Source organism: Acartia tonsa, chromosome 7, assembly GCF_053477335.1.
Source record: "Acartia tonsa isolate MP-2025a chromosome 7, ASM5347733v1, whole genome shotgun sequence".
Taxonomy (NCBI): domain Eukaryota; kingdom Metazoa; phylum Arthropoda; class Copepoda; order Calanoida; family Acartiidae; genus Acartia; species Acartia tonsa.
The window spans coordinates 7,433,969-7,461,649 of NC_137266.1; the positions used below are offsets into that span (position 1 = coordinate 7,433,969).

Below are 27,681 nucleotides of genomic sequence, written 5' to 3' on the forward strand. Positions count from 1 at the left end.
ATGTAGCTGCAGTTTTCAGAATAAGACAATCCTTGTTTTTTTGTCTTTTGTTTAGAAAAAATTCTTGTATTTCAAGCCATAAATCTAGTTAATTTTAATTTTGATATCTTAATGTTTAAAGAGATAAACAAAGCAATAGTTGCATAGAAAGAGCAACCCCCCCCCTTCCATTATACGAAATATCTGAAAAGATAATATTAGTTATTTCTCGCATCGTATTATAAACGGCTTTCCGCGGATATAGAAAGTACAATTATGAGATTAAAACTAGTTTTATAGCCCCGTGGTGCCGAAGACTGGTATAAGATGCATTTTGTTTTGATCATTTCTATGGATATAGATAGTTGAAGCATAGTAAAACAAATTTTGCTGTCTAATTATTGTAATTCTACTAACTAAACAGCTCTAATTAATCTATTCTTCTTCATTCTTAAATCGAAGCTCTTCTAAACAACTAGAGCATGTCTATCCGTTGCAATTTTGTTATCATTTCCAGAAACTCAAGGTTAAGCTTATTACTTAAACATAAAATATCTTTTTTATATAAGTAATGTTTGCATAAATTTAATTTTGAAAATTAGACTCTATGTTGTAAGCGAATCATCTGAATAGTTCCTCCTAAAATGAAAGTATTGCTTCATTAGAATCCTAGATTTGACTTTTTATATCCAAATTTTGTATATTTTGTTTTTCTTCAATTCCTAGCTTTTTACTCTATATTTGTAAATGTACAGTTATTTATTTCAAGTTCTGACGAGCTTCTATTTACATTGTCATCCTTTTTTATTGTTTCATTGTTTACTAGTTGTGCATGGATTTATATTTAATTTCTTAGTTTAGTTCCAAGTTTAAGCTTCAATATTTCAATTTATAGGAACACTGTAATAGTGTCTGACTGATTATGACGTAACAAAAAAAAATAGCCAATGAGAGGCCACTATAAATTTTACCATTGGTCAATAACGGCCTCTCATTGGCTAATTTTTTTTGTTACGTCATAATCAGTCAGACACTATTACTGTGTTCAATTTATAGACTTAGTAAAGCTAGAATTAAACAAGAATAGTTTTCATAAAAAATATACCCAATATTTTTTACCAGCGGCTACGCAGCCCTAAAGGCCTCAAGTCGGTTAGAAAGATCCTTCGGTACAAATGGACACACAAAGGCATCCTGTTACTTATATATAAGGATAGACAGACAAACATACCCTTTTTTCAGAAAGGCATAATAATACAAAAATATTTTGATTAGTAGTGTAGCTACTTTATACGTTCCCATGTTATTTTAAATAACAAATTATAAGATGTGTACAATACCTGTAAAATTAATTTAGCCGTCTCAGTTTTACCCGCGCCACTCTCTCCTGTAATGGCCAGTACTTGGTTTTCACCCTGGGACATCATTCGCGAGTAGGCAGTGGCACCTGTAAAAAAGTTAATTTTATATATTTATAATTGTTTATTTATATTTAACTAGCGGCTTCACCCTCTAGCTTCTAGGGGCTTTGGCCCATGAGATAATTTTTAAAAAAATTAATTAAGTACTACTGGGTGGGGGGGGAGTATTTTTTGTTTTTTGGGGGGTTGTGGGTGTCCCACCCCCATGAAAATAGTCTAAAACCACCACAGGACCAGTATAATCCCTGAAGAGTAGAATCCAATCGGTTCAGTGGTTACAGAGATCTTAAGGGACGGACAGACATTAAGCTACTTTGTATTATAGATTATGTATCTTGTACTCATCCAAATACCATGTCTTTTTATTTATAAACCGATTGTTAAAATTATATAATGAAACACTGTGTATTGGACTCAAATAAAAATAAAATGTGTTGATCACTCTATGTTATTTGTTCAAAGTAGTAAGGTTTATTTGTTTGTCCGTTAAGATCTTGCTAACCACTAAACCAATTGTGTTTTCCATTTCAGTGAAGCTTAACATAAAATCAGAAAGGGTTTTTAGGTTTTTTTGTTTCTTAAATAAAGTCTTGGGATGGTTTCAGGCAATTATCTCCAACCCTCTTAGAATACACAGCTACTAGAGCTAAAAGTTAAAACACTGATAATTTGAACCAACCGTCTGGATTTAATAAAAGTACCCAACGTTTCAAGCCCACGAATAAACATATTTAGACAAAATGATGTGTAATTTATATCTAATTGTTCCCTCCCTCCCAATATACAACCTAAAATTTATGACACACTAAAATCACGAAAATTGACAACAAACAACAAATAAAAAGTCAAACAACATAAAAACATTGATTTGCATGCTGTGTGTTAAATAAACAAGGATAACAACATCAATAAAAGCAAACCATGTAATAGAGAAAGAAAGAGTGTAAATGATAGTGAGAGAGAAAGAGAGAGAGAGGGGGGGGGGGTAAACGAGAAAGTAAGAGAGGAAATAGTGAGAGAAAGAGAGAAAAGAATGGCATTGACAGAATGACCAACAGACACGGGTTAATTGAAAACAAGCTTTGAATCAAAGCTTAAAGACAATAGGACAATATTCTCACAAGCAACAAGCACCACAATAGGAAGAATAAGGAAACAGTCTCATTATACCAACAAAATACAAGGGTGACAACATTAATGAGGGGAGGGGGTGGGATAAAAGGGGATGAATGATTATTTAAGCCCGCTGCATGTTTCAATTTATTAGAGAACATGAAAATCAGGTGTGATATCCAAGTAATTATATATCAATTGTCTCTGAAAATAGGAGAAAATATGAGAAGTTGTAAAAAGAAGTCAACAAATAAGGGTAAGGTTATAGAATGACTATATTTGGTCAAAATATATATTACTTACTCCACGATGTGACATCACAAACGCAAAATTGTCATACAGCCAACTAGTGCATATCGCAATAGTGAAAATATAAGAGAAGGTTTGACAATGCTATTGTAATAATTTACCGTACTTATGCAACTAACGGGATATGTCAATGGCCGATAAATTGATTTACCACCCCCATTGAAGTTACACAAAATTACTTCTTGTGTAGATTACAATTAGTGGTTAAAACGATTGGGACACTCAAATTACAGAATTTAATGAAAGTCCCCAATGTTGCTAAACCAACGAATAAGAAAACATTATTATAAAACTTTGGGGACTAGTGCAATAAACAGCGGTTATGATCGAACATCATTTCATTCATGACAACGACTATGGCACAATACCTTTATGGACGTTAGTGCGAAATATGTTTATACAAAATTGATATTTCAGGAAAATAGCCAATAAAACATTAGAATACTTAAAATTTGGTGTGGTTATTATACAGGAATTCTAAGAGATAGGAAAATGGGCAATGATGATAAACAAAAAATCCCCTTCTGTAGTTCAATACTATTGTTAAAAAAGAATTGACACTGCTAATTTGTACTGAGGTGGATTCTTAAAAAAAATTGTACAGTACAAATTAGCAGTGTCAATTCTTTTTGAACAATAGTTTTGAACTACAGATTTTTTAAGAATCCACCTCTGATTTCTTTAATTTACCAGGGAGGGAGCGTAAATTGTACTGTAAATGCAATGGTACCCAAAGTTTTAGAAACTAATTTTCCTATTGGTTTGCTTGATATAATGTTGATTGGTTGGTTCAAACTAGACGTGTCCAAACATTTTAACCAATAATTTTTTTCTACAAAAGTGGTATTTTGGTTTATCATTGGGGATGTATATAGATTTTTTGTCCATTAAGATGACACACAATTCAATTATTCCTAAAGGCATATTTAGTAAATGTGTGAAAACATTCACAATATGCACAATATTTTGCCAACGATTCTTTTTGTTTCTTCCGGAATATAGCTAAACACATCATATTATGAAGGGAGGTCTTCTATCACTACCACATAAACCTTTTTTTTAACAAAAATAGTAAAAAATATTAATCATTAAAATTCATGATGATTTTAATTACTCCTCTTGTAGATTAAAGTTATTGGATTTACAGTTTTGACCCAAAGTTTTAAAGCCAACGAATAAGAGCACTGAATTATAAAACTTTGGGTACCAGGGTAATTTATAATTCAATGTTTCCTTCCAGAATAACTTTATTTAAAACAAGGATGATTTTGTCATAAAGAGATAGATAGAAAGAGAGAGAGATAAAATAAAAGAGAGAAGGAGAGAGAGAATGAATAAAAGAGAGAAGGAGAGAGCAATGAAAGAGAGAGAGGAGATGGAAAGATAGATTGAGAAAAAATATGAAAGAGAGACTAATACAGAAAATTAGAACAATAAAGAAAAAATAATAGTTAAAACGAAATTTGAATGACAGATACACATACACATGAATAGATTCCCTACTAAAATAATAAACTTTATGCTGTGTATAACATTTTTGTTGATGAGATCGAACACCAAAATGATTATGCGTTAAAACAATCTTTTCTGTATTGACGAGGGTGTGATTTAGTGTTTATGTAGGTGTAAAAGTATGTATGCACAGATCTCAAGGGATAGGACAATGGACGACAACATTTTGTACCTCCCCAATGATACATTACAATTTATGGAACATTGTCTACTTCCTTCCTGGGTAATGTGCATAATTATTTTTCTCGTATTCATTCGAATCCGGTGGATAGGAACCGGTTTTCATCCATACGAAAAAAAACTATGTCTAGCATCGTATTATATCCAGCTTTCTACGAATATAGAAATGTACAATCATAAGATTAAAACCAGTTTTTTAGCCGTTGCCTTCGGCACCTCGGGGCTAAAAAAAAATAGTTTTAATCTCATAATTGTACTTTCTATATCCACGGAAAGCCGTTTATAATACGATGCAAGAAATAACTATTCCAGTAAGGATTCGAAACCGATTATTATCCGCTGTATTAGAATAGGTTCTTTGCCATTCTGAAAAATCATGTATATAATCGTATTACAGACAATTTTCTACTAATAGAAAATAAAAAAAATACAATATTAATACCAGTTTTATTAGCCCAGGCCTTCGGCCCCTAGGGGCTAGAAAAATTGAAATTATTTATGTAATTTATCGTTTTACTATCTAAGCTTTTGTAATACGATGCGATAAATTACAATTAATACTATTTTTAAATAGTATGAATTGCTATTTTTCTTAATGATAAAATGTACAGTAATTATTCATTATCATTATTAACAAAGAGATATCGAAGAAAAACATAGTTGCAGAATAGTTATCTATTGCATCGTATTATAGACAGCTTTCCGCAGGTATTCAAATAAAACATTATAAGATTAAAATCAGTTTTTTTAATCCCGAGGGGCTGGAGACCTGAACTTACAAAAAGTTTATTTCAATAATTGAGGAAAATTATTTGTAATACGATGCTTTACATGATTTTTCAGTATGGCTAAGAACCGGTTTTAATCCAGCCGATATTAATCGGAATCGAAGCCATACTTGAAAATCAATTCAAAGGCTTTGGTATACACTGACTTGCAGAGAGAAAGGGCTATTCAAGTGTTTTAAAAGTAACAGGATGTTTTTTATCATGTATGTGTGTGTTCATCTGTACCAAAAAATCTCGATAACCGCTCAACCTTTGATTCTTTCGCTTTTCTATCAAAAAAGTTATGGCTTTCTTATTAAGAGATAAGACAACTGAAGATACCTCCCCATTGATAATAAATAAAATCACCCCTTCTAAAAATTAAAATTATTAAATGGAAAGTTCGACACTAATAATTTGGAACCAACCATTCACAATTCAATAAAAACACCCATAATTTTTAGTAAACATTCTTATAAAACTTTTGGTACCAGTGTAATTTTCCCCTCCCACCTAAATATACATATATGTCAATTCATTTAAAAAACAAAAAAAAAGTTGCATAGCTTATTCAAACAAATGATGTTGCAAAAATGCCTCTAGCATTTTTAGCAATTTAGCACCTCGCTATTTTTAAACAATACAAGGACAATTATAATCATAAGGAGCGGAGCATTGATAAGTGGTAAGACATTTCTTGTCTCCAGCTTAACATTTAAATAATCACTGACCACTTTAGGGAAGCTTCTTTTAGGCCCACATATGGTTTTAGGCTATCTTATTTTCATAGTTAGGTCTTAGGGTGGTTTAAAACTATTTTTAGGCCACCTCCTGGTTACAAAATGCAAATGAAGAGCAATGTATTTTCTAACCCAGGAATATATATTCAATTTACTTACGTTCTCTGGCGGAGTAACGTAATAACGGACTTACTATATTTGTAAGGTAGCTGCTCTACGCACAATACATGCATTGGAAATATGAACCCCTTTTTAGCCCCGGAAATTTAGAAAGTAAGATATGTATTTATACAAACAAATTCTTTGGTAAGTTAAATACACGTATGTCTTAATCAATAGTAGTCAATAAATATAATGGAATGCGTCAGGTTGTTTCATAAAAAGGCTTAAAATCAAGTATACATTAATTATACTGATTAATTGGTAATGCCTGCTTCGAATTTAAATTCTGAATTTCATAACGATTACCTTGTCGCTAGCGGCTACGCCTCTAGAGAATATATTGTTTTATACTTGAGGGAAGAGGGTAGTTTAGTCAGCCCTCCACTTTTAATTAAAGATTTTACAAGAAAAAGTAAGAAAAATTTGGGGTGGGGGGTTTCAGAGACGATTCTCTTAAGAGTGTGACGGTACTCTCCCAAAAATAGTAATATAACTTACCTGGACCTATAAGAAGCTGTAAAGACAAAAATATTGTTACAGCGCGGCGGATAGCGAGATCCTTTGACAGACAAAGAAACAGGCATCCTGTTATTTTTCAATAAGGGGGGAGGCGGATGTGCCACTTTTTGAAACCAAAACTAAAAGTCAAAGGAACTCAACTAAAAAAAGAGTTACAGGTCTGAGATTTTGCATGGCAGTTGCTTTATAGGGTTACAATATGGAACAGTGAAGAAACGGCGGTGCAACCGCCGAAAACCGCCGAGAAATTGCAAAAAAAAAATTCGGCGGGAAACGGCGGTTTTCGGCAGTTGCGCCGCCGTTTCTTCACAGTTCCATATTGTACCCCTATAAAGCAACTGCCATGCAAAATCTCAGACCTGTAACTCTTTTTTAGTCGAGTTCCTTTGTTGTCTTTTAGTTTTGGTTTCAAAAAGTGGCACATCCGCCTCCCCCCTTTGTAAACACACTTACCAACAGCAAACAGATGTGGGGGCAGAGTTCCAATTATTTGATTCTCGTACATAGACACTTGATCCAGTCCATAGATGTCAAACATTCTAAATTATTTTAATCTGTTAGGTTAAAGAGAAAAAAGATAGACAGATAGGCAAAAACTATATTCATATTTTGTACATACACACTTGATCTAATTCATAGATTTCAAACATTCTAAATTATTTTAATCTGTTAGGTTAAAGAGAAAAATATAGATAGATAGGCAGATACTATATTTTGTTTTTGTACATAGACACTTGATCTAATTCATAGATTTCAAACATTCTTAGTTGTTATAATCTATTAGGTTAAAGTGAAAATAGATAGATAGGCAGATACTATATTCATATTTTGTACATAGACACTTGATCTAATCCATAGATGTTAAACATTCTAAATTATTATAATCTATTAGGTTAAAGAGAAAAAAAGATAGATAGATAGGCAAAAACTATATTCATATTTTGTACATACACACTTGATCTAATTCATAGATTTCAAACATTCTAAATTATTATAATCTATTAGATAATAGATAGGCAGAAACTATATTTTGTTTTTGTACATAGACACTTGATCAAGTCCAAAGATGTCAAACATTTTTAATTGTTTTAATCTAATAGGTTAAAGAGAAAAATATAGATAGATAGGCAGATACTATTATTATAACAGATCTATTGTATAAATGTATGTACAGCTAACTACCTCCTTTCCTTTTTAATGACCTTATTCGTCTGCTACCAAATAGTTTTCTGCTTCTTGGCTGTGTTAATACACACCACACCATTGGTTGAATTTCAATGATCCAATAACAAGTCGACACAAGGACAGTGCGATGGGGAGATACAGTTATTAAACCTCTAGGGTTTCATTCAAATATTTTTATGACAAATGTTACAAGGATGACAACATCCATATATCATGTCATACTTGCTTATTTGTTAGTTGACATTTAACTACAGTAATATGCAGGATTCTTGAGGGATAATACAATGGACGATAAATTGATGTCCCCAATGATGAAAGTAAACAAAATCACCCCTTCTATAGATTAAAATTATCAGTTATAGATTTTGGATTGTGCTAGTTTCAAGCTTTAATAAAAGTTACCAAAGTTTAAGCCTTAACGTAATTTCAATTATTTGGGTACCATGATTATTTACACTTCTAATGTCCTCTCCCTCCCTGATCAAATGCAAGGATTATAATTTATATGGAATGCAAGGAAGGAATTTTACAGGGCTCGGCAGCCGCGCCTCAGCCGCGAATAAGCCTCAAATTTAATCCCGCTTGTGTGAAAATAATAAAATTATGAAAAGATTTGCACATCTAGCTGAATTTTAAAGTTGTAATATGACTATTTCACTGAGGCTTACACGCGGCTGACACACGCGGTTGCCGAGCCCTGGAATTTTAAGATGGTGACATTCCTTTGAAAAGGGCAAATCCACAAAAAAAATTGGGGCATGAATAATATTGTGCATGTGGTTTCCTTTTAAGTTGACCCACACGGGATTCTAGACCGTTAGGTGAAACTTGAAAGTTTTATGTGTGACGTCATAAAAATAGGAGGGATGAGAGGAGTCGAGAAGTGAGAAAGGAAACCCATAAAAAAGTTATGTATAATGGACTATTTGTATGACGTCACACATGACACTTAGCCTTTAGGGACAATTAACAATGATAAGGCTTCTCTGAAAAGAAGATAAAGTCTCTCTAGAGTCAAATATTAACGGAAATATAGATATAAAACTCCCAACCTCTTAAAAGTTCAAATATAACTTAAATATTTAGTTTAAATATAATTTTAAATATAGAATTTTCGAACAAATGCAATAAAAAAAAGTACAAACTTACACATATAAACCACGATACCACACACTTAATTTTCACCAGAGAGGGAGGGGACATTGGACTGTAAATTACATTGGTAACCAAAATTTCATAACTCTGTTATTTTAGTCTAGATTGTAAGACTTTGGGTACTTTGAATTTTGATTGGTTGGTTCCAAATTAGCACTGTCAAAATTTTGCAATAAATAATTTTTTTCTACAGAAGGTTTGATTTTGTTTATCATCATTGGTAAGGTATAATATTCACCTATTGCTTTATCCCCTAAGATCCCTAATTTTCACTAAATTTAATACTTTTTCATGATCAATGATAGAAACTAACTTTTTGTACAGTTTGATTGGTTCTTTTAGGAAACTTATTTACCATAATATTGCTTTTATCAAGGAAGAAAGAAAACATTGGGATCTAAATAATACTGTCTCCAAAGTAAAAAAGATACTTTCTCTCATTTGTTGGTTTAAACTTTTGGGAATGGTCACTTAATCTCAATTGGCCAGTTCATAATAACAGTGTTTACAATTTACCACCAATAAGGTTGTACTACTGGAGGGTAGTATTGTTAAAAATATTATTAAGAATCTAAAATGAAAAAAGAAAGTTTTCACCTTTCACTGCCTTTACTGTAGAGCATATACAGCATTACTATTATAATTATTCTTTACTGACTAATGAGGCTATTTGAAGAATATCAAAATGTACAAAACCATTACAACCACCAATGAGCATTTACTTTTTTATTCAAGTTGGAAATCTGTAGACCATGCAACCCGGGTTAATCAACCCTGTGGGGTTAATGGTTAGGTATATGAGGTTAAATGAATATCTATATTAAAACCTTTTGAATTGTACTGTGATTTAAGCTGGTATCCAAAGTTTTAAAACCACTTAATCTTATATTTTGGTTAAAAAAACTGTTTTAATTGGTTGCTTCAATAATGTCCAAAATTTTCAACCCATAATTTATTATTTAGGGTAATTTTATTTTATATCATTGGGAATTTGCATACAGATTTTTCATCAATTGTCATATCCCTTAAGATCCCTGAAAATTACTTTTCAATTGAAAAATCATATGACTAAAAAAGTTATTACTTTACCCCTAAAATTAGCAAATAATCCATAATACATAAGTCACATTTAATAACAATAATAAAAATAAAATCTACCAAAACTGCATTTTAAATACCATTTATTATGATACAGTTGTAATGTAGTATTTATTAACCCTTTACAGTCGGGCCCCTTGCCGCACCTTAATCGGTCGGGGGGGGGGGGGGCGTTCAACGCCCCCCCTTATTATCTCAGTTCCTATTAGAGCTAGAGGGCTAAATTTTTTTGTGCAAGTCCTCTGTTTGATAATGAATTTCCGACCTTTTATAAGTCTAAGTCAATTTTCGCTTCCTTCACCCTTTTATTTAACAACCTTTGTGTTTAGGTCTTTTTTTACTTAAAAATTTCAAACGGCTGTAATTTTCTTATTTTTGAAGCTAGAAGAAAATTTTTTTTCCAGAAAATGTTTATCTTTATGTAAATTTTACATTAGAAATATCAAAATATAAATTTCAGCGGCCGCAGCTGTACTTGGCAGCTGCTAGCCGCCGCAGTCGTCGGTCGGCGGGAAAACGACGGCGGATCTTCATGAAATTGTAATACGTTATGTAGACATGTTAGAAAAGCTTAAGTTTAAAATTTGAAGTCTCTAAGTCAAAAATTGCGGCCACAGGAGCCTTTTAAAGATTTCTGGAGACCTGGAGGATCAGGACCTGCAGGATCATGCCTGGAACCTGAAAGTGACTTGAACACCTTTATTTTATATAAGGATGTACTACTAGAGGATTTTTTAATATTTTGGTATGATAAAATGCTTTGTTTTAGTCAAAAAAAAATATTTTTGCTCTTTACCTGGATGACCCTGCCAGGTTTGCTGGCATCCTGTGCCCGCCAGGATGGAGATATTCAAAAAATTTCAACTCTCAGTTATGTGTCATACCCATACTTAAAAAGTCAAGCAGTTTGGGCTCTTTATCTTTCACACACAGAAAATGAGATAGAAAAAACCGGATGGGGGGGCGTTCAACGCCCCCCCCCCCCCCGACCGTTAAGGGTTAACAATGCATTTGGTATGTTATATATAAAATTAATTATCTATGAAACCAAAAATTATACTAAAAATTTTTATTAATTTATTTGTTTTAAAATAAAAATCCAAAAATTATAATAAATGAATCAGATATTTAGGTACAAGTCTGAATTTTAAAACTCTTTATCGAGGCCTCTAGGAGCACTCTGATAGGGCGGTTACTTTTAATTTCAATTTAAAAAAAAAATATTTTATAAGGGTGGTAAAACCCTCCCTAAAAAAAGTTATAAACCATTATATGAAAAGCTTCTCTGTAATGTAGAACCATATCGGTTCAATGACACACATCCTGTTACTTTTATATAAGAATACAATTATGATTTAAGAACAATACCTGTATGGATTAACAGCGACCAGAATGCTGCCAGTATAGGTATAGATCAGGTTAGAATCATATCTGAGCCTCAGGTTCCAGAGGACACTGGCCTCGTTCAGGTCATTCAGGGTCACCATATCCTCCACCCCGGATTTACCCAGATCCTCGCGTTTCCGCACCTATAAATAAATATCCTATAAAATAAAGTAAATAGCGGCTGCGCACCTAGCATCTAGTGACTGTATATTCGAAAGGATATGGACGGGCTTAAAAATAGCCTAAAACCTTGTCAAGACTTATTTATAAAAATGAAATAGGTTTTTTTGTCTGTAACTTATGATCTCAGAAAACAACTGTCTAAATTGGTTATACTTTTTAGTGAAGAATATCTTTAAGAGGTTTTTGGCTATTTTCCTAACCTTCGCCACCCTCTCCTATGGGCAAATCAACTAGTACATAAAAAATATTATATAACAAGGATGACTGCATCATTAAATCGAAGCTATAAAATAAAATATTAGCAATACCAAGGGGACGAGGGTCTGTGGTAACAAAACTTGTATTTGTATTATGACTTTTTTAGTATTCGTAAAAATTGTAATATAATACAAGATTTTTCAGTTTGCATGAGAACTGGTTCAAATCCTTCAGTTTCGAAGTCATTATGAATTCAATCAAAAAATTCGATAGAACCTTTTATAAATTAATTTAAAAAGACCCTTACGTGAAAAGAAAAATACGTTTAAATTTCCCAACGCTTTTAAAATTAGTTCCCTGCAATTTAAACTCATGTTACATACAATATAATATAGAATTATATGAAACTTAGGAGATGGAGAAAAAATATAAGGATGGTAACATGCATCAAGGCAAAGCTTTTAAATAAGAAATAGATGTAAATACTTTTTAAAGCGAAGCTTTTCTATAATAAGGGTCGGTCCTTCCGTCCATACGTACGTCCGTCCGTCCGAGATAGATAGCTTTTTTCGTTAATTTAGGCATATTAGAATTGTCCTATCGATTTCAAATTTTGCATGGTGATTTCTTTAGTAGTTAGGTACGATTTAGAAAGCATAGCAACTCTATAATCATCACCAAAATGTCCGTACGTCCATTTTTCACATGTTGATTTTTTACTTTTAACAACAAATTTTTATGTGATCTAATCATCCAATTGATCTAATTTTTGGTATATTGATTCCTGGGACAACAAAGTATAATGTAAAAAGCGAAGTAACTCTATAATCAAGTCCTAAAAATGTAAGTATGTCCATAAACATTATCCTGAATCAAGCAGTTTTTCAACAATTTTTACTTACAAATTTGCTTTGACTCTTATACATTTATATTATGATTATTCAGTTCTGACACTATACAAGTGTCAATGTCCGTTTGTCCTACCGTTTCAGTGCTTCGCTTTTATGGATGTTGTCATCCTTGTTAATTTTATTATCAGTTGAAATTGAAAACAATCTCCAAACTCAAAATCTTTTAATTAATTTGTTAGGTTAATCAATGATGTAATAATTCAATTTTGATATTAGGCCAAAAAAAATATAATTACATGATCATCTTTTTCGTCTAAAATTACTTAAAATTTCTTACAGGCCCCATCTAAAGAAAAGCTTTACTTTAAAAAAGAAAAAAAAAGTTTTTGAAGATTCCGTGAGAAATATGACAGAAGTTGTAAAGAAAATGAAGGAAAAATGTTGATCATTTACACAGAAATGTTCAAGGACAATCAAGTAAAAAATTAACGAAGACCGACAATAAGAATTTGGGATTGTACATTTTATATTTTTTCAGTTTGGGCTAAAAATCAAAGTAAATTGAATGAATTAGGTATGCGAGGCTTGAAAAGCATAAAATATGTTTTTGTTATTCTTTCACCACCTATCTTTTTTTATAATTCACTGAAACCCTTTTTGGGTGTAGTTTTTCGTTTGTTTGTTTATTACTTTATTAGCAGCTGCGCTCCAAGCATCTAGGAGCTCTGTATTTAAAGGAGTAAGGAAATTAGTAAAATAGGGTACTGGTTAACCCTGCAGGGTCAAAGCATTGCAGGTTAGGGCCATGTAGGGTTAAGAACCACCGCCGCAGTGGTTAAGCATAGGAAGAAGAAAAACCTCTTTGTTTTCAATTTATTCAAAAACACGAGGGATTATCATTGCTCAACACGCACTCTGTGTAAAAGAACCCAAAAACTTCTTCAATGTTTTAGATATCCTTAAAGTTTTACTAAAGATTATATCAATGATCAAATAATTATTGCCATGTAATGTACATTATAAGAAAACAATACATTGTTAAACATTGATTAAATATAATACAGATAGCCATTCCTTACTTCCTAGTGTCTTTTCTTTTAGTTTTAGTAGTAAAGCTACTCTATAATAAGGGATTCCTTACATAGTCTGTCCGTCCATCCGCCAATCCGTCTGTAAGTCCGTCTACCTGTCAATAAGGAACAGTAATGAGAAAGCCCTTTATAGTGCCTATAAACAAATGACCAATGATAGGCCAAAACACAGACTAAATTACCAATAGCAGGCCAGTATATATTTTAATTGACCAATGGTAGGCTAGTATGACAACATTTCTAAATGCACTATAAAAAGCTTTGGTAATGAGGAAACGGGATTTGCTCGGCCGCTGTTCAAGATACACGGCTGAATTTTTATATAAAGATTATCTATACTGTCGAGTAAAATATTTTAAATCAAACAATAAATATATCTTATTAACTGTAAAATTAATAGGACAGGAAGAATAAGATTATACAAAACATAAGAAAAAGGGAAAATGAAGGGAGAGACAAACGGACAGAAAGATTATACAGTAGTTTTCAAGAGATATTTTAAAGCTTTTCATAATTTTTATTAATATTAGACATTTTAAGGCTAAATAAAAGAAATAAAAAAAAACAAAAAAATGTATGAAATAAGATAATAATCTATACAATGTTGCCTAACTAATGAATATTTTTGTTGAATCTATATTTTGATTCCGCCCTTTTTGGTTAACCTTTGCAACTTTAACAAGGACAATTGTACCAATAAGAGGTGCAGCTAGTAACAGTTAAAAAGAACCAATATGTAAAGAAGGCAAACTAATTTATAAAGTCATTTTCTTCATAGAATTTATTTAGAAATGTATTACTTAAAACATTGTACCCTCTTCAGTCTAAATGGCAAAATCAAATTAATTGGCCATTGCCTTGCATATTTAAAAGACTAGCACAAATAAAGCACTTTGTAAAAAAAAATAAAGGCAGAAAATGTCGCTTTAAAAGGGAACATGATATAATATGATCAACCTATTCAAAACACAAAATAGTAGAATCGCTATCTAAAGTACAGTAATAACATGTTTTGTAAATATTTTAAATTACTATATATAAACCTATGTTGACTCATTTAAACTGTTTTTAAACGTTACAATCTTAAATATTTTACTTTATATTTCATTTTTCTTCTAATAGATTTAAAATTACGTAATTAAACTTTATTTTTATTGTAGTTTAATAGTTAATTTAAATAACAAATATCTAACTAAATTAATAATGTATTTAGTTTCATATTCCATATTTAAGCTTTTTATTTTGAGGGGGTTGTTATTTATTGTTGTATACTTATCTCAATCTCGATAAAATTTTAGTATTTAAAAAAAATACTTATTAATTATCACAAAATCTAATATTTCCAAAATAATATGTTATGGAAAAACAGGTTTTTAAGGCATAATTTGTTGAATTTTTTTTATTTATAAAACTTCCTAAAAACAGTTAAGAAAAAAAGATATTGCTTATCAATTTCTGTAAATTGTAAGTGGGGTAAATTAAGCAATACTTATGTTTCATAGAAAACAAACACACTGTAGTTCAAAATATTTAAACAACAAGAACAATCGCTAATCAAAGGAGTGAAAACTCTACTTACCGAAGAGAGATTGTTGAGGGTGAATGTTTTAGGAACATTGTTGATCATGGCTTGAACTGTTATAACCTATAATAAAACAATATGATTAAAATGGATTTACAAATAAAAATAATAAAATAAGGTCTCTTTAAAGCAATAATTAAGACAAAAAAATAATTGGTTACACATTCTTTAATAAACAATAAGTTTTGTAAGATTATCACGAAGCTAAATTAATTTAATATTGATGGAAAGGCTTAAAAAGCAAAGTGCATTATTATTTTTATTTAATGAAAGTGGTGTTAAATCATTTCAGCAAAAGTTATAATATCCGCATATTAATTACTGCTACATATAACATCAAAACTTGCACTTATTCGCAATTGTGACTTTTACTTAAATGAAATATATTATGGTAAACAACATAAATTGAGGAGTCGGCTCCGAAAATTGAAATTCATAGTGTATTATAAGTAAACTTTACTTAATAAATTACATTATGTTTTTCAGTTTTTTCGGAGCCGGCGCCGGGGAAAAAATTAAATATTTGACAAAATCTCCACTATGATTTCAAGAAATAGATAATTATTCACTTTAAATTATTACTATCGGATTCGCCCCTAGCCTCCAGAGGCTTCGCTCTATGAGGTAAGGGGAAGTCAACCCTCCTATATAGAATTTGTTAAAAAATATTGGACTGCTACAGGCTACCTACTGCTACATATAAAATTTGTAAAAAGAAAAAGGGTGGTTTTTTTTTGGGGGGGGGGGTGCGGATTGGGGGTGTCCCACCCCCTAAGAAAATAGCCTAAAACCAGTAGGTATATTCCCTGAAGATAAGAATTTGATCGGTTCAGTGGTTACCGAGATCTTAGGGGACAGACGGACGGACAGACATCATTCTACTTTGTATTATAGATACTTATTGTGTATTTTGCGAAAATATGACACATTTTGCTGAATTGGTAGGACACCCGTGGAAATACGATAATTATACTCTGGAGTAAATAAAAAATGACATTAGCACGGCAGCAGAACGTTACCAGTGACATGGATAGATATTTTAGATAATAATCCTTTTATATAAGTAACAGGATGTTTGTCTTCTTTTTGTCTATCGGTCTGTCTATCTGTATGTTTGTACCCCCCTCCCCCCCCCCCCCCTCCCCCACCTTAAGAGGCCTCTAGAGGCGTAGTCGCTTGATTTAATAAAAGCTCTACTTTTAAATTCGAAATGAAACTTTTGATATCAGCACTTTTTTGCCTTTTCAAAGAACATGCTTTCCCTAATATAATTTAATCAGTGTTTGTCCAACTCCCATCGCATTAGCAGAAAATACTAATCTTAAACTTCTCATTACTATTTATTTTTATACAATCCAATCATAAATCCGTGACGAAAGCGTAAAGAAATTATCCATGGCAATTAAGTCTTGCAGTTTTTTTTTCTGCATACAAAATGACTTCGTGGAATCCATGCAAAATATACTTAACGGCTGGGCTCGGCAGCCGTCTGCGGTGCTCATCAGGGTGGGAGAGGACATTGGGCTGTTCATTACATTAGTTCCCAAAGTTTTGTGTTAATCTTTTCTTATTGGCTGGCTTAACAACATTGGGGACTTGAATTGAATTTCCAGTGTAAAAACGCTTGAACCATTAATTGTAATATACAGAAGGGGCAATTTTGTGTATCATCATTGGGGGATGTACATAAATCAAACGGCTATTGTCTTATACCAATATATCACTTAGTGTGCATTCACTTCCACACATTCTAAATTGTACAATTTGGTCAAGAATAGCAACTTCTGAGCTAGTTTCCAGAAATAAAACATTTTTAGTAAAGTTATTAAGGTTTTTGGGTTAGCTACATTAATAGATATAGAATACGTGGAATAGAATAGGGGAAACTTTATCTCAATTAATGTTGCTTTTATGGATCTCCTTTATTGGTCAGTTCTTTCATTCAGTGGGATGGGAGGGGTATCGTTATTACAGCCAGCTGTAAGTATCCATTATTTAGAGTACATGAAAACTTAGAGCAATATCCAAGTAATAATATATCGATTCATAACACAACCACCCGCCTTAGAATCAAAGCAATGTACCTATCAATTAGTATTAGTATTTTCTTAGCGCTAAAAATTATAGACGCCACTTTGCTTTTTTTCACAAGGACATGTTTGCTTTTTGTCAACATATTACTTTCAATGTCATCAAAGCAAATCATAAAATATACTTAGACAACAGACATTCTAAATATCATAGTTTTTATGAAAAAGAGCGCACATTATTTTTGGATTTGTCCATCGTTACGTCTTTCTGAGAATCGTAACGGATAGCTCTGCTAGTGTTCTATTCAAGAACTTTTAAATAAAACTTTGGTATACAAATAAAAAGATAATAAAAAATCTTTTCTGTTATGACTTTCCAGAATGACTTCGAAACCGATTAATATCTGCTGGATAAGAACTAGTTCTCAGCCATACTGAGAAATCATGCATAGCAAGTATTACAGAAAAATTTCCACGAATATTTAAATAAAAAATAAAAGATTTATACCAGTTTCGTAGCTCGGGCCTTCGGCCCCTCGGGTCTATACAAACTGGTCTTAATCTTATATTTTATCATTTTAATATCCAAGAAAAGATGTCTAGAATACCATGCGATAAATAGCTCTTATAAATGATTGACTTTGGCTAGAGATAATTACTTAGGCACACTTTTTGTCAGCTATGCCATTGGGATTCATTGAAAACCAACAATACAACGATTTTTTATTAGCAAAAATAACCAAATTATTTATTTATCCTTATACAAAAGTAACAGTATCTCTGTCTGTGTGTTTGTCTGTACCGAAGGATCTCGCTAACCGCTGAACCGATATGGTTTTCCTTCACTGGGTAGCTTTTCATAGGTTCTTGGAAGGTTTATAATTATTTATGGGGAGAAGGGACCACCCAAGTTTGTTGAAATCAATGAACACCTGCAATTAAACCTTGAGTCAAGTGATTTTGAAATAAGGATAATTGTTTGTTTAGGGTAGGGGGGGGGGATGTGGGGAAATTTTGAGACTTGTGTAACAGAGAATAAGTATTGTTAAATAAGCCTGATGAAAAAAATAAAGGAAGGGAGGGGTCATTAGACTGGCATTCATACTGGTAACCTTTCTGGTACCTGTGAGAAGCTACCCTATTAAGGAGAACTCGATCGGTTCAGCGGTTAGCGAGATCCTTCGGTACACACAGACACAGACAGACAGACACTAGACATCCTGTTACTTTATTATAAGGATTTATTCTTTTCTCCATGATAAAGTAAAGATGAGGTTGTGAAAATATTTGAGTGTGTGTAATCAATTCCGCTCATGTATTAGATTATCAAATAATTAAAACCAAATATTATTACTACAGCACAAATTGCCAGGGGTTTGTAGGGACATTCAGCTGTTTTACATCATTCCCCAAAGTCTTACAATAACGTTTTCTTAATCGTTGGCCTAACAACCTTTTAGACTTTTAGTAAATTTTGATTTGTTGGTTCATATAGTTAAGTGTTCAAATGTTAAAACCACAAATTGTAATTTTTAGAAGATTATTGTAATTTTGTGTATAATCATTGGAGATGTACATCAATTTATAAGCCATTATCCTATCCCTTTTGATCCCTGACAAATTGCCCTTTCATGCTGCTTTACTTTCACCATTTGACAATTCATTTTATTTTTTGCAGTTGTTTATTTTTAAGTTTCTATGAATATGAAACACCGTGGGGATTGGCATGTACACCAAAATTTAAAACTTTTCAATGAAATTTACAAAGAATTTTGCAAGTAACATACTTTAATACTTAAAAAGAAATTAAACATATATGTAGAAATAATATTCTTCATTTAAGAAGAAAAAAGATTTTAAAAAAAGGTATATACATATCTACAATGATTGAATTGAATAAAATTGAATCATTTACACTAAAATACATTTTTATAGATGTCTTCTTATTATGCTGCCTTTATTTATAATCATATTACTTTGTCTCTCTGTCTATCATACCCATTGAAAAAAATACAAAAGACGAAAAACTCCTTTAATAAAGAGATGGGAGGAAGGCAGAATTTTCTATGATCTACTGGGCACTTTATTAAAAAACACCTTATCATCTCTTCTTAAAACATTCTATTGCTAAACAAACTTGCGTTCCTTGTGAACTTTTTTTTTTGCTTTGGACAAAATTGTTCCTGTTAATTTTTGGTTTGATTAATAGTTTAGATATGTTATCTCATTAGGAACTACATAAGAAAAATACAAGGATATACATTTACATAAATCAATACAGGGATCTTAAGGGATAAGACAATAGTTGATATATTGGTGTAAGTACATCCACAATGATGAAGAACAATGTCCCTTCCCTTCCTAATTTTAAATAGATTTATGTCATGTAATGCTTTAATACAAAACACCCCTATTAGCCCCCCCCCCACAACACTTGCTATAATCGTCATCAACAAAGAAAATAATGCTATGTTCTTAGTCTGTAAGTTTATACTAGCAGCTTTGCCCATAAAGTCTAAGAACTTTGTATTCAAAGGTACAGCGAATGGCTAGAAAATTAGCCTAAAACCACCCCTTAAGTCTTAATCTGATGAAATAGCAGAAAACCAAAACAGAACTAATTTAGAGGACCCAATCGGTTTGGTATTCATTAAGATCTTAGCTTCGGACAAATAAACCCTTACTAATTTATATTATAGGATATATTTCTTTTTTTAACTGTCATGTCCATATGAAGGAAATACAAGATATATTTTAAAACAAATGACTATACTTAATTCCAAGGAGAGAAAGGACAGTGGCTTTAAATAAATATTCCAATTAATTTTCATCTTCCTTTTTCCTATTCTTTTCCTCCTGACTTAGTTCCAAGGAGGGAGGAGGGGGGCATTGGACTGTTAATTACACTGGTACTACGTTATCGTATTCGTTAGCTCAAAAACACTGAGAACTGCTATTGATTTTTGTGGGTTGATTCCAACATGATAATGTCCCAACCTTTCAACAACTAATTTCAATCTACACAAAGCGTAATTTTGTTTATCATTATTGGGAATTGACATAAATTCATCATACATTGTTTTATCCCTTAAAATCCTGCATGATTCCTACATAAAATTCAAATTAGTTGAACTGGCTAGACTGATCTACATATTGTAGTATAACAACAAGAATAATTTACTCCACATCAAGTTGAATGTAAGAAAATTGATATAGTTAACTATAGGTTTTAGGCCATTTTTGGAGGGATCTTAAGGGATAAGACATTTTATTTAAGACAATAAATTTATATTCCAGGTTAATTTTATCCATAGCAAGTTGTATGTAAGAAAAAAAAATACTTAGGCAAGTTTTAGGCCATGATTTGTAGGGATCTTAAAGAATAAGACACTATAAGACGATGAATTGATATTCACCCCAAATGTTGATAAACGAAATTTCCCTTTTTTCAATTATATAGAAGCTTGAAAAGTTAAAGATTAGCCTTACATTGCATTGTATAAGGAAATGATTGGACTGAAATCAATCAGAAAAATCAAATTTCAATGACAGCAGTAAAATAATTTCAACAAATCAATTAGTCTCAAGGCTTGAAGGGAATATCATCCATAAACTAAACTCCGTATTTCTTGTCTATTGAATATTCAAACCGTAAGATCTTATAAACTTCTGAACTGATTAAGAATTTTTCAATAAGGTTTTTTTAACCCCCCCCCCCCCGTCCTCAATTGGGAACATTGGCTTTTTTAGGAGGGGGGAAATCCCTTACTTAACCCCAACATAAAGAGGACATCTCTACTAAGACCAAATATTTAATTATTAAGATCTAAATCTATGCATACTATAACATTTAATGGTTAATTTAAAATAAATTTACCTCTTATATTCACAAATTCACTATTATATCATGTTCTTCAAAACGATGCTGTAATTGTTATCAACAAAGACAATAATATGATAAAGAAAGAAGTTATACAATTTGACCGACAGAAACTAGAAAATTTCCTTTAAGAATAATGTGAAATAATATTCCATTAATAAATCCTAGTCCCCTATTCCTGATTATTTTATGGAGGGTAATTTGATTTATTTTGTTTGATTCAAGGAGCTAGATCAAAGCAGTTGTTGGAATCATCTATGAATCTTAGGGGATAAGACAATGGACAATACATTGATATACATCTCCAATCATGATTACAAACTAATTACCCCTTTTTTAGATTAAAATTTATATATAAGTAAGATACCATTACCAACCAATTAAATTTGAATATAAGTACCCAAAGTTTTTAAGCTAATGAATAGGATACCGTGGGTATCAGTATAATTTACAGTTCAATGTTCCCTCCTCCCTACCCTGAATGATAGAAGTAGAACAAAAGGAGTTACTGCTTTGAAATCCAATATAAGGTTGATCTATATTAGCCCCTTTATTTAGCGACCTTCGTTTTAGGTCCTTTTTTAAAGGTTAATGGTGATATATTTTGCGGTAATAATAGCACAGCCTTGATTGAAGTAGAGCAAAACAATTGTTAAAACTCTCCAAGATGTCTTGCCAACTATTGTATCTTATTGATACAAACAACAAATTATTAATTTTGATATACAAGGACATACAAATTCTAATTCTAGGGAGGTTGGAGGGAGTTAGAATTATTAAAAACAATTTGCTTCGCCATTAGCCTCTAGGGGGGGGGGAGTGGGGGAGGGGAGGGAAAAATCTTAACCAACTATTAGATATTTTTAAAGATTCCTTGAAAAACGAAATTTTAGACCGCATTTTCCGAGAACTTTCGACATTTTAAAAAAAGATTTAAGAAAATTTTAAAGTTTAAGATTAAGGAAAGGTTAGGTTGCATTTGTGGTATTACAAACAGAGGTTAGAGCCCACCGCAAGGATTAGTCATTATCCTCCCCCCCCCCCATTATATTAATTTCTATTTAATAAAATAAAGGGAGGGTTTTTGTGCTCGTCCAGCATATTGAGGAAAAGCACCTATCTTACCTGAGCAGGTCTATGATACTCTAGAATCTCTCCAGGTAGAACATATCCTATGCCAGGGTCAAACCAGACCAGATCACCGCTTGTAAACTCCGCGATCATCTGAAAATATTGTTCTTGTTAAATTTTATATTTTATTAAACATATAGTATAGATGTATATACATACAACTACCTCCCTTTCTTTTTCAAAGACCTCTTTAGTCTGCTTCTAAATTATTTTCTGCTACTGTTAATATAAGCGACACCATTGGTTGATTTTCAATGACCCAATAGAAAGGTTGCACAAGACGGTTGCGATGGGGAGATAGAGTTATTTAACCCTTTTTTCCATCTAGTGTTTTACTCTAATTTTTATTAAACACCAGGGGCTTCGTCATCTAGCCTCAAAGGAATTCATCTCAAGAAGGAAAATCCCATATTTAAACACTAGAATAAATAACCAATTGGAAAAAGCAACTATAACATTATAACTAAATATTCCTATTTGGGGAGGGGGGAGGGTGTCCCAACTCCCCAAAAATCTTCGTTGAACAGTTGGTATATTCCTTGAAAAGCAGACCGCAATCTGTCTAGCAATTCAAGTGATCTTAAGCTTCATTTGGGCGGAAGGACGGTCAGACAGACAGGCATCGTTATACTTTATAATTTTTAAAAAATCGTAAATTTAAGAAATTGATTTATCTGTCAAGACATTAAACAATTTGATGTTAAATATTTTTCTGACGGTTAAATAAACTTTAGTTTGATAATTGTTGTTTTTGCCTTAAGTCATAAATTTAAAAATTTACTTTAATAACAATTTAACTTTTTATTACTTATATAAAAGTAAGTAATTGTAAAATTTAGAAAATTAATCTTTTCGATCATAGCTATATTAAGATGAATTGTGTAATTTTATAGCCTTTTTCTGTAGGATAACAAGAATGACAACTTCCACAAGCCAAACTTTCCTTTCACAAAAAAAATAATTGTTGAATTACGAAAGGGGGAGGGATTTCCCCACTCCGTGAACCTTGTGATGAAATTCTATTGGGTTTTTGAATATAAGCCATTAGTGTCGCAAATATTAACACAGCCAAATCACTAAAAAAAGTAGAAAGCAATTTGCTAGCATAAGGTAAAATGTAAAGGTCTTCAACACTGGATCCAGGTTGTTATCTGAATTATATATATATATATTCATCAAATTGAAATACTGACGTACTACATACCCGTATTACAGAAAAGCTTCTCTTTTAATCATGACAAATTATGATATAAATGACCCCAGGATAAGTTAGCAATTTTACAATTATATGAATCATATATTTTTCCTTAAAAAATAAATAGTTTTTAACCAGAGAGAGAGAGAAAAGGGTTTATTACACTAGTCCCCAAAGTTTTATGATAACGCTATTGGTTGGCTTAACAACTTTGGGGACTTTGTGAATTTTGATTGGTTGGTTTATTAAGTTTCGACTACCAATTTTAATCTACAGAAGGGGTAATTTTGAGTTTCATCATTGTTGGTGATGTACATCACAGTTTACCGGCCATTGTCGTATACCTTTAGATCCTTGGTTTCTAAAACAGTATTGTAAGAAACTTTGGCTAATCCTTATATATAAAAGCAACATGATGTCTATGTGTTTATCTGTGTGTGTAGCGAAGGATCTCGGTAACCGCTAAACCCATACAGTGAAGCTTCTTATGGGTCCAGGGAAGGTTTATAACAAATTTGTGGGAGAGTAACACCACCCTCCGAAGAAAAATAGTAAAGGGATATGAAAAATGTTATAATACTTTTCCAGTATGGCCTGAAACCTGATTAATATCCGCTGGAATAAAACCTGTTCTCAGCCATACTGAAAAATTATGTCTAGCTAGTACGTCATACAAAAAATTTTCCTAGAAAATAAAATAAAATAAATACCAGTTTTGTTAGATCTTAATAAAAAACTTGGTATTAATGCCATAACTTTTTAATAGAATTTCAACGGAAAGCAGTCTATAATACGATGCGATAAATAACTATTCCTACATCCTAGTTATTTAAATATGGCCTAAATTAAGAAAATGATGACAAAGGAAAGGAAATAAACTATTAAAAAACATCCAAGTTCAAGGGCTAAAATAGTCAAGTCAATGAACCTCGTATTTGATACAAAAGCTAGAATAATTTAGTATAAGGTCTTTCAAGAGAAATCGATTTAAAACAAGGATGAAAACATCCATAAAAGCGAAGCACTGAAACGGTAGGACAAACGGACATTAACACGTATAGTGTTAGAACTTAATCATCATAATATAAATTTATAAGAGTCAAAGCAAAATTGTAAGTAAATTTGTTGTAAAACTGCTTGATACAGGATAATTTTTATGGACATACTTACATTTTTAGGACTTGATTATAGAGTTGCTTCGCTTATTACATTATACTTTGTTGTCCCAGGAATCAATATACCAAAAATCAGATCAATCCGATGATTTGATCACATAGAAATTTGTTGTTAAAAAAGTAAAAAAATCAACATGTTTAAAATGGACGTACGGACATTTTGGTAATGATTATAGAGTTGCTTAGCTTTCTAAATCGTACCTAACTAATAAAGGAATCACCATGCAAAATTTGAAATCGATAGGACAATTCTAACATGCCTAAATTACCGGAAAAAGCTATCCGTTACGGACGTACGGACGGACGGACGGACGTACGGACGGACCGACCCTAATTATAGAAAAGCTTCGCTTTTATAAACATGTTTATGGATTCAAAAATTCACTAATACTAATAAAAAATTAGCAAAATGTCCACAACCACATAACTTTTTTATTCAACCATTTGAAATGTTGGAAGTTTGAAAAAAACGATCTAATGAACCTTTTACGGACGAGCAAGAAATCTGGATTATCCTAGAATATGAAGATGATTAAAGTCCCACAACAGATTATGACGTCATACGATAAAATAACTAACGAGAGATCAGCATAAATTTTACCATTGGTCAATTCCAGTGTATACTGGCCTCTCATTGGCTATTCTATCGTATGACGTCATAATCTGTTGAGGGACTTCAACCATCTTCTAGAATATGAATAAAAACTTTAAAAATTTAAAATGGCAATAATCTCCGAAATTTATTATAATTAATTTAAAGGGGGGGGGGATAGACAGCTTGATTTTATTTAAAAAAAAATTTTTTTTTTATAAAATAATATCTTGATAATATAAAATCTACTTTTATAGGCTTCACTATTGAATGAAGGCTAAATGTAGATATAGGTTATTATTATCCCAAATTATATCTTTAAAATTTTGTCTTTTAATGTAAGACAAGCATCATTAACTTATCCTTTCCTCTTCCCATTTATAAACTAGGACAATTATTTTCATAATTAGTGCAACAACAAATGAAAAATATTCTGAATAAATAAGAATACTTACGATAGTCATAATGCAATAAAAAATGTATGAAATATTGGGATATATTCAGTTTCCAGTTTTGATTCGAACCCAATTCATATCAACTGGATAAGAATCGGTTCTGAGCCTTACTGAAAAATCATTTATCCTATTGCATTGTAGTAAATAAGAAGACTGTTTAAACGTCAGACATACGGACATACACAAATAATAGAGTATCTTCGCCTTTCTAAAAATCATATTTTATGTTTTATTAGTAATTTTGGTTAATAAAATGTTACTAAATACTACCACAGAACGCATGCAATATTTGATTTTATATGTTTTTCTCTACAGATTTAATATCTATATCTAGATTTAAGGATGATAACATCCATTAGTAGCGAAGCACAAAGAAATTATAAATAGACAGACGAACGGGCAAAATGTATCATAAATTGGGCGGCCGGGGGGGGGGGGGGGGTTCCTTTGCTTAAGACCTATGGAGGGCTCTAACCCAATATAACCTACCATAACATAACCTGACCAAAGTTAAGAAAATATCACCATTTTTTTCAAAAAGGGGGATTGGGATTTAAACACCCTAAAATCAAAATTCTACAAAAAAAATATAAAGCTTGGTATAATTGGCAAATTTATTGGCAAATTGCCTAAAATAGCAACTTCACCAAAACATGAGAAACAATGCAATGCCAAAAAATTTCATGTCTGCCTTATTTTTCTTTCAAAGAAGCGTAGCTTCTCTATGATAAGGGTGTGTTCGTTCGCCACTCGTTTCTCTTGTCAGGGTGGAGGTACCATCCCCCAAAATAGTTGCAAATTGTCCATGACCTATGAAAATCTTCATTGTAAAGGAGAACCATGTCTATCTGTAGACGAGATCGTTTAGTACAAACAGACAGCCAGTTAGATATTCTGTTACTTTAATATTAGTATAACTGTATACCAATATACTATTATTAATTAAAACGAAGTTACAACAAAGTCATTGCTGTGCTACTTATGTGCATAATCATCCTTGCTTGGTTTTGCATAAAATTGCTTAGGGTAAACATATTTTTTTTGCAACAATTTGTGCCCAAAATTTTATCCAGGGATTTAGAAATCAATATAAAAACTAATTTAAAAAGAATTTAAAACGGAGAAATTAATTAGATTTCTAGAAGAGCATAAAAAGTTAAAGTGGAATATTATTTTTTTTAGTCAATTATTTTTTATTACAAATAATATGTTTTACATGACATTGAGAGATTTAATTTTTACTATCAAAGCTATTCCATAGTTAACTTTGTCTGTGTGTCCGTCCGTCAGTCCGTACCGCTGTGAAGAAAATGGGGCTTTATTTATTTTTTGTAAATATTCTCTTTACCAATGAGCCTTGTCTGCCTTAGTATATAATTTACTGGGTCCGTCGGTCTGTCAGTATAGAAACAAAATATAAATATAATATATATAAAAATATATATGCCCGCATTTCCATTAATGATTTTTATTTGACAAAATTAGCATTAATTTACCAATTTATTTTTCCCTGTGTTTATGTTAGCAATATTTCTAGGCGTGGCGAGATTAGCAAGAGTTGGAAGAAGGGTAGGGATGAAACAGAAAACAAGGATGACCACACACCCATAAGGAGCGAAGCAAACCTAAATTGTGGCTGATCAAACAGTAAAAGTAAAGTGTAGAGTACATATTTATTGTTATAAAAAATAAATAAATAATAAACGTAAATTTCACACAAAAATTAGAACCTACTATCATGAATAGAAGCGGGAAAATTCCCGTTTCCCCACATAGAAAGACGGCCGGACTT

The 27,681-nt window shown here is 31.8% G+C and overlaps 1 protein-coding gene across 9 annotated transcripts in view; it reads right to left on the reverse strand.

Moving 5' to 3' along the window:
• Myo10A (unconventional myosin 10A) overlaps positions 1 to 27,681 on the reverse strand; it is a 113,803-nt gene that overhangs the window by 83,583 nt on the left and 2,539 nt on the right. For all 9 annotated transcript variants that reach the window (XM_080167378.1, XM_080167377.1, XM_080167374.1 and 6 more), the window contains exons 2-6: positions 22,467 to 22,565; positions 15,429 to 15,494; positions 11,509 to 11,669; positions 7,156 to 7,241; positions 1,320 to 1,426 (exon numbers count right to left, since the gene is read on the reverse strand). In XM_080167378.1, the coding sequence (XP_080023504.1) occupies positions 1,320 to 1,426; positions 7,156 to 7,241; positions 11,509 to 11,669; positions 15,429 to 15,494; positions 22,467 to 22,565 (519 nt within the window). The remainder of the gene's footprint in view (positions 1 to 1,319; positions 1,427 to 7,155; positions 7,242 to 11,508; positions 11,670 to 15,428; positions 15,495 to 22,466; positions 22,566 to 27,681) is intronic.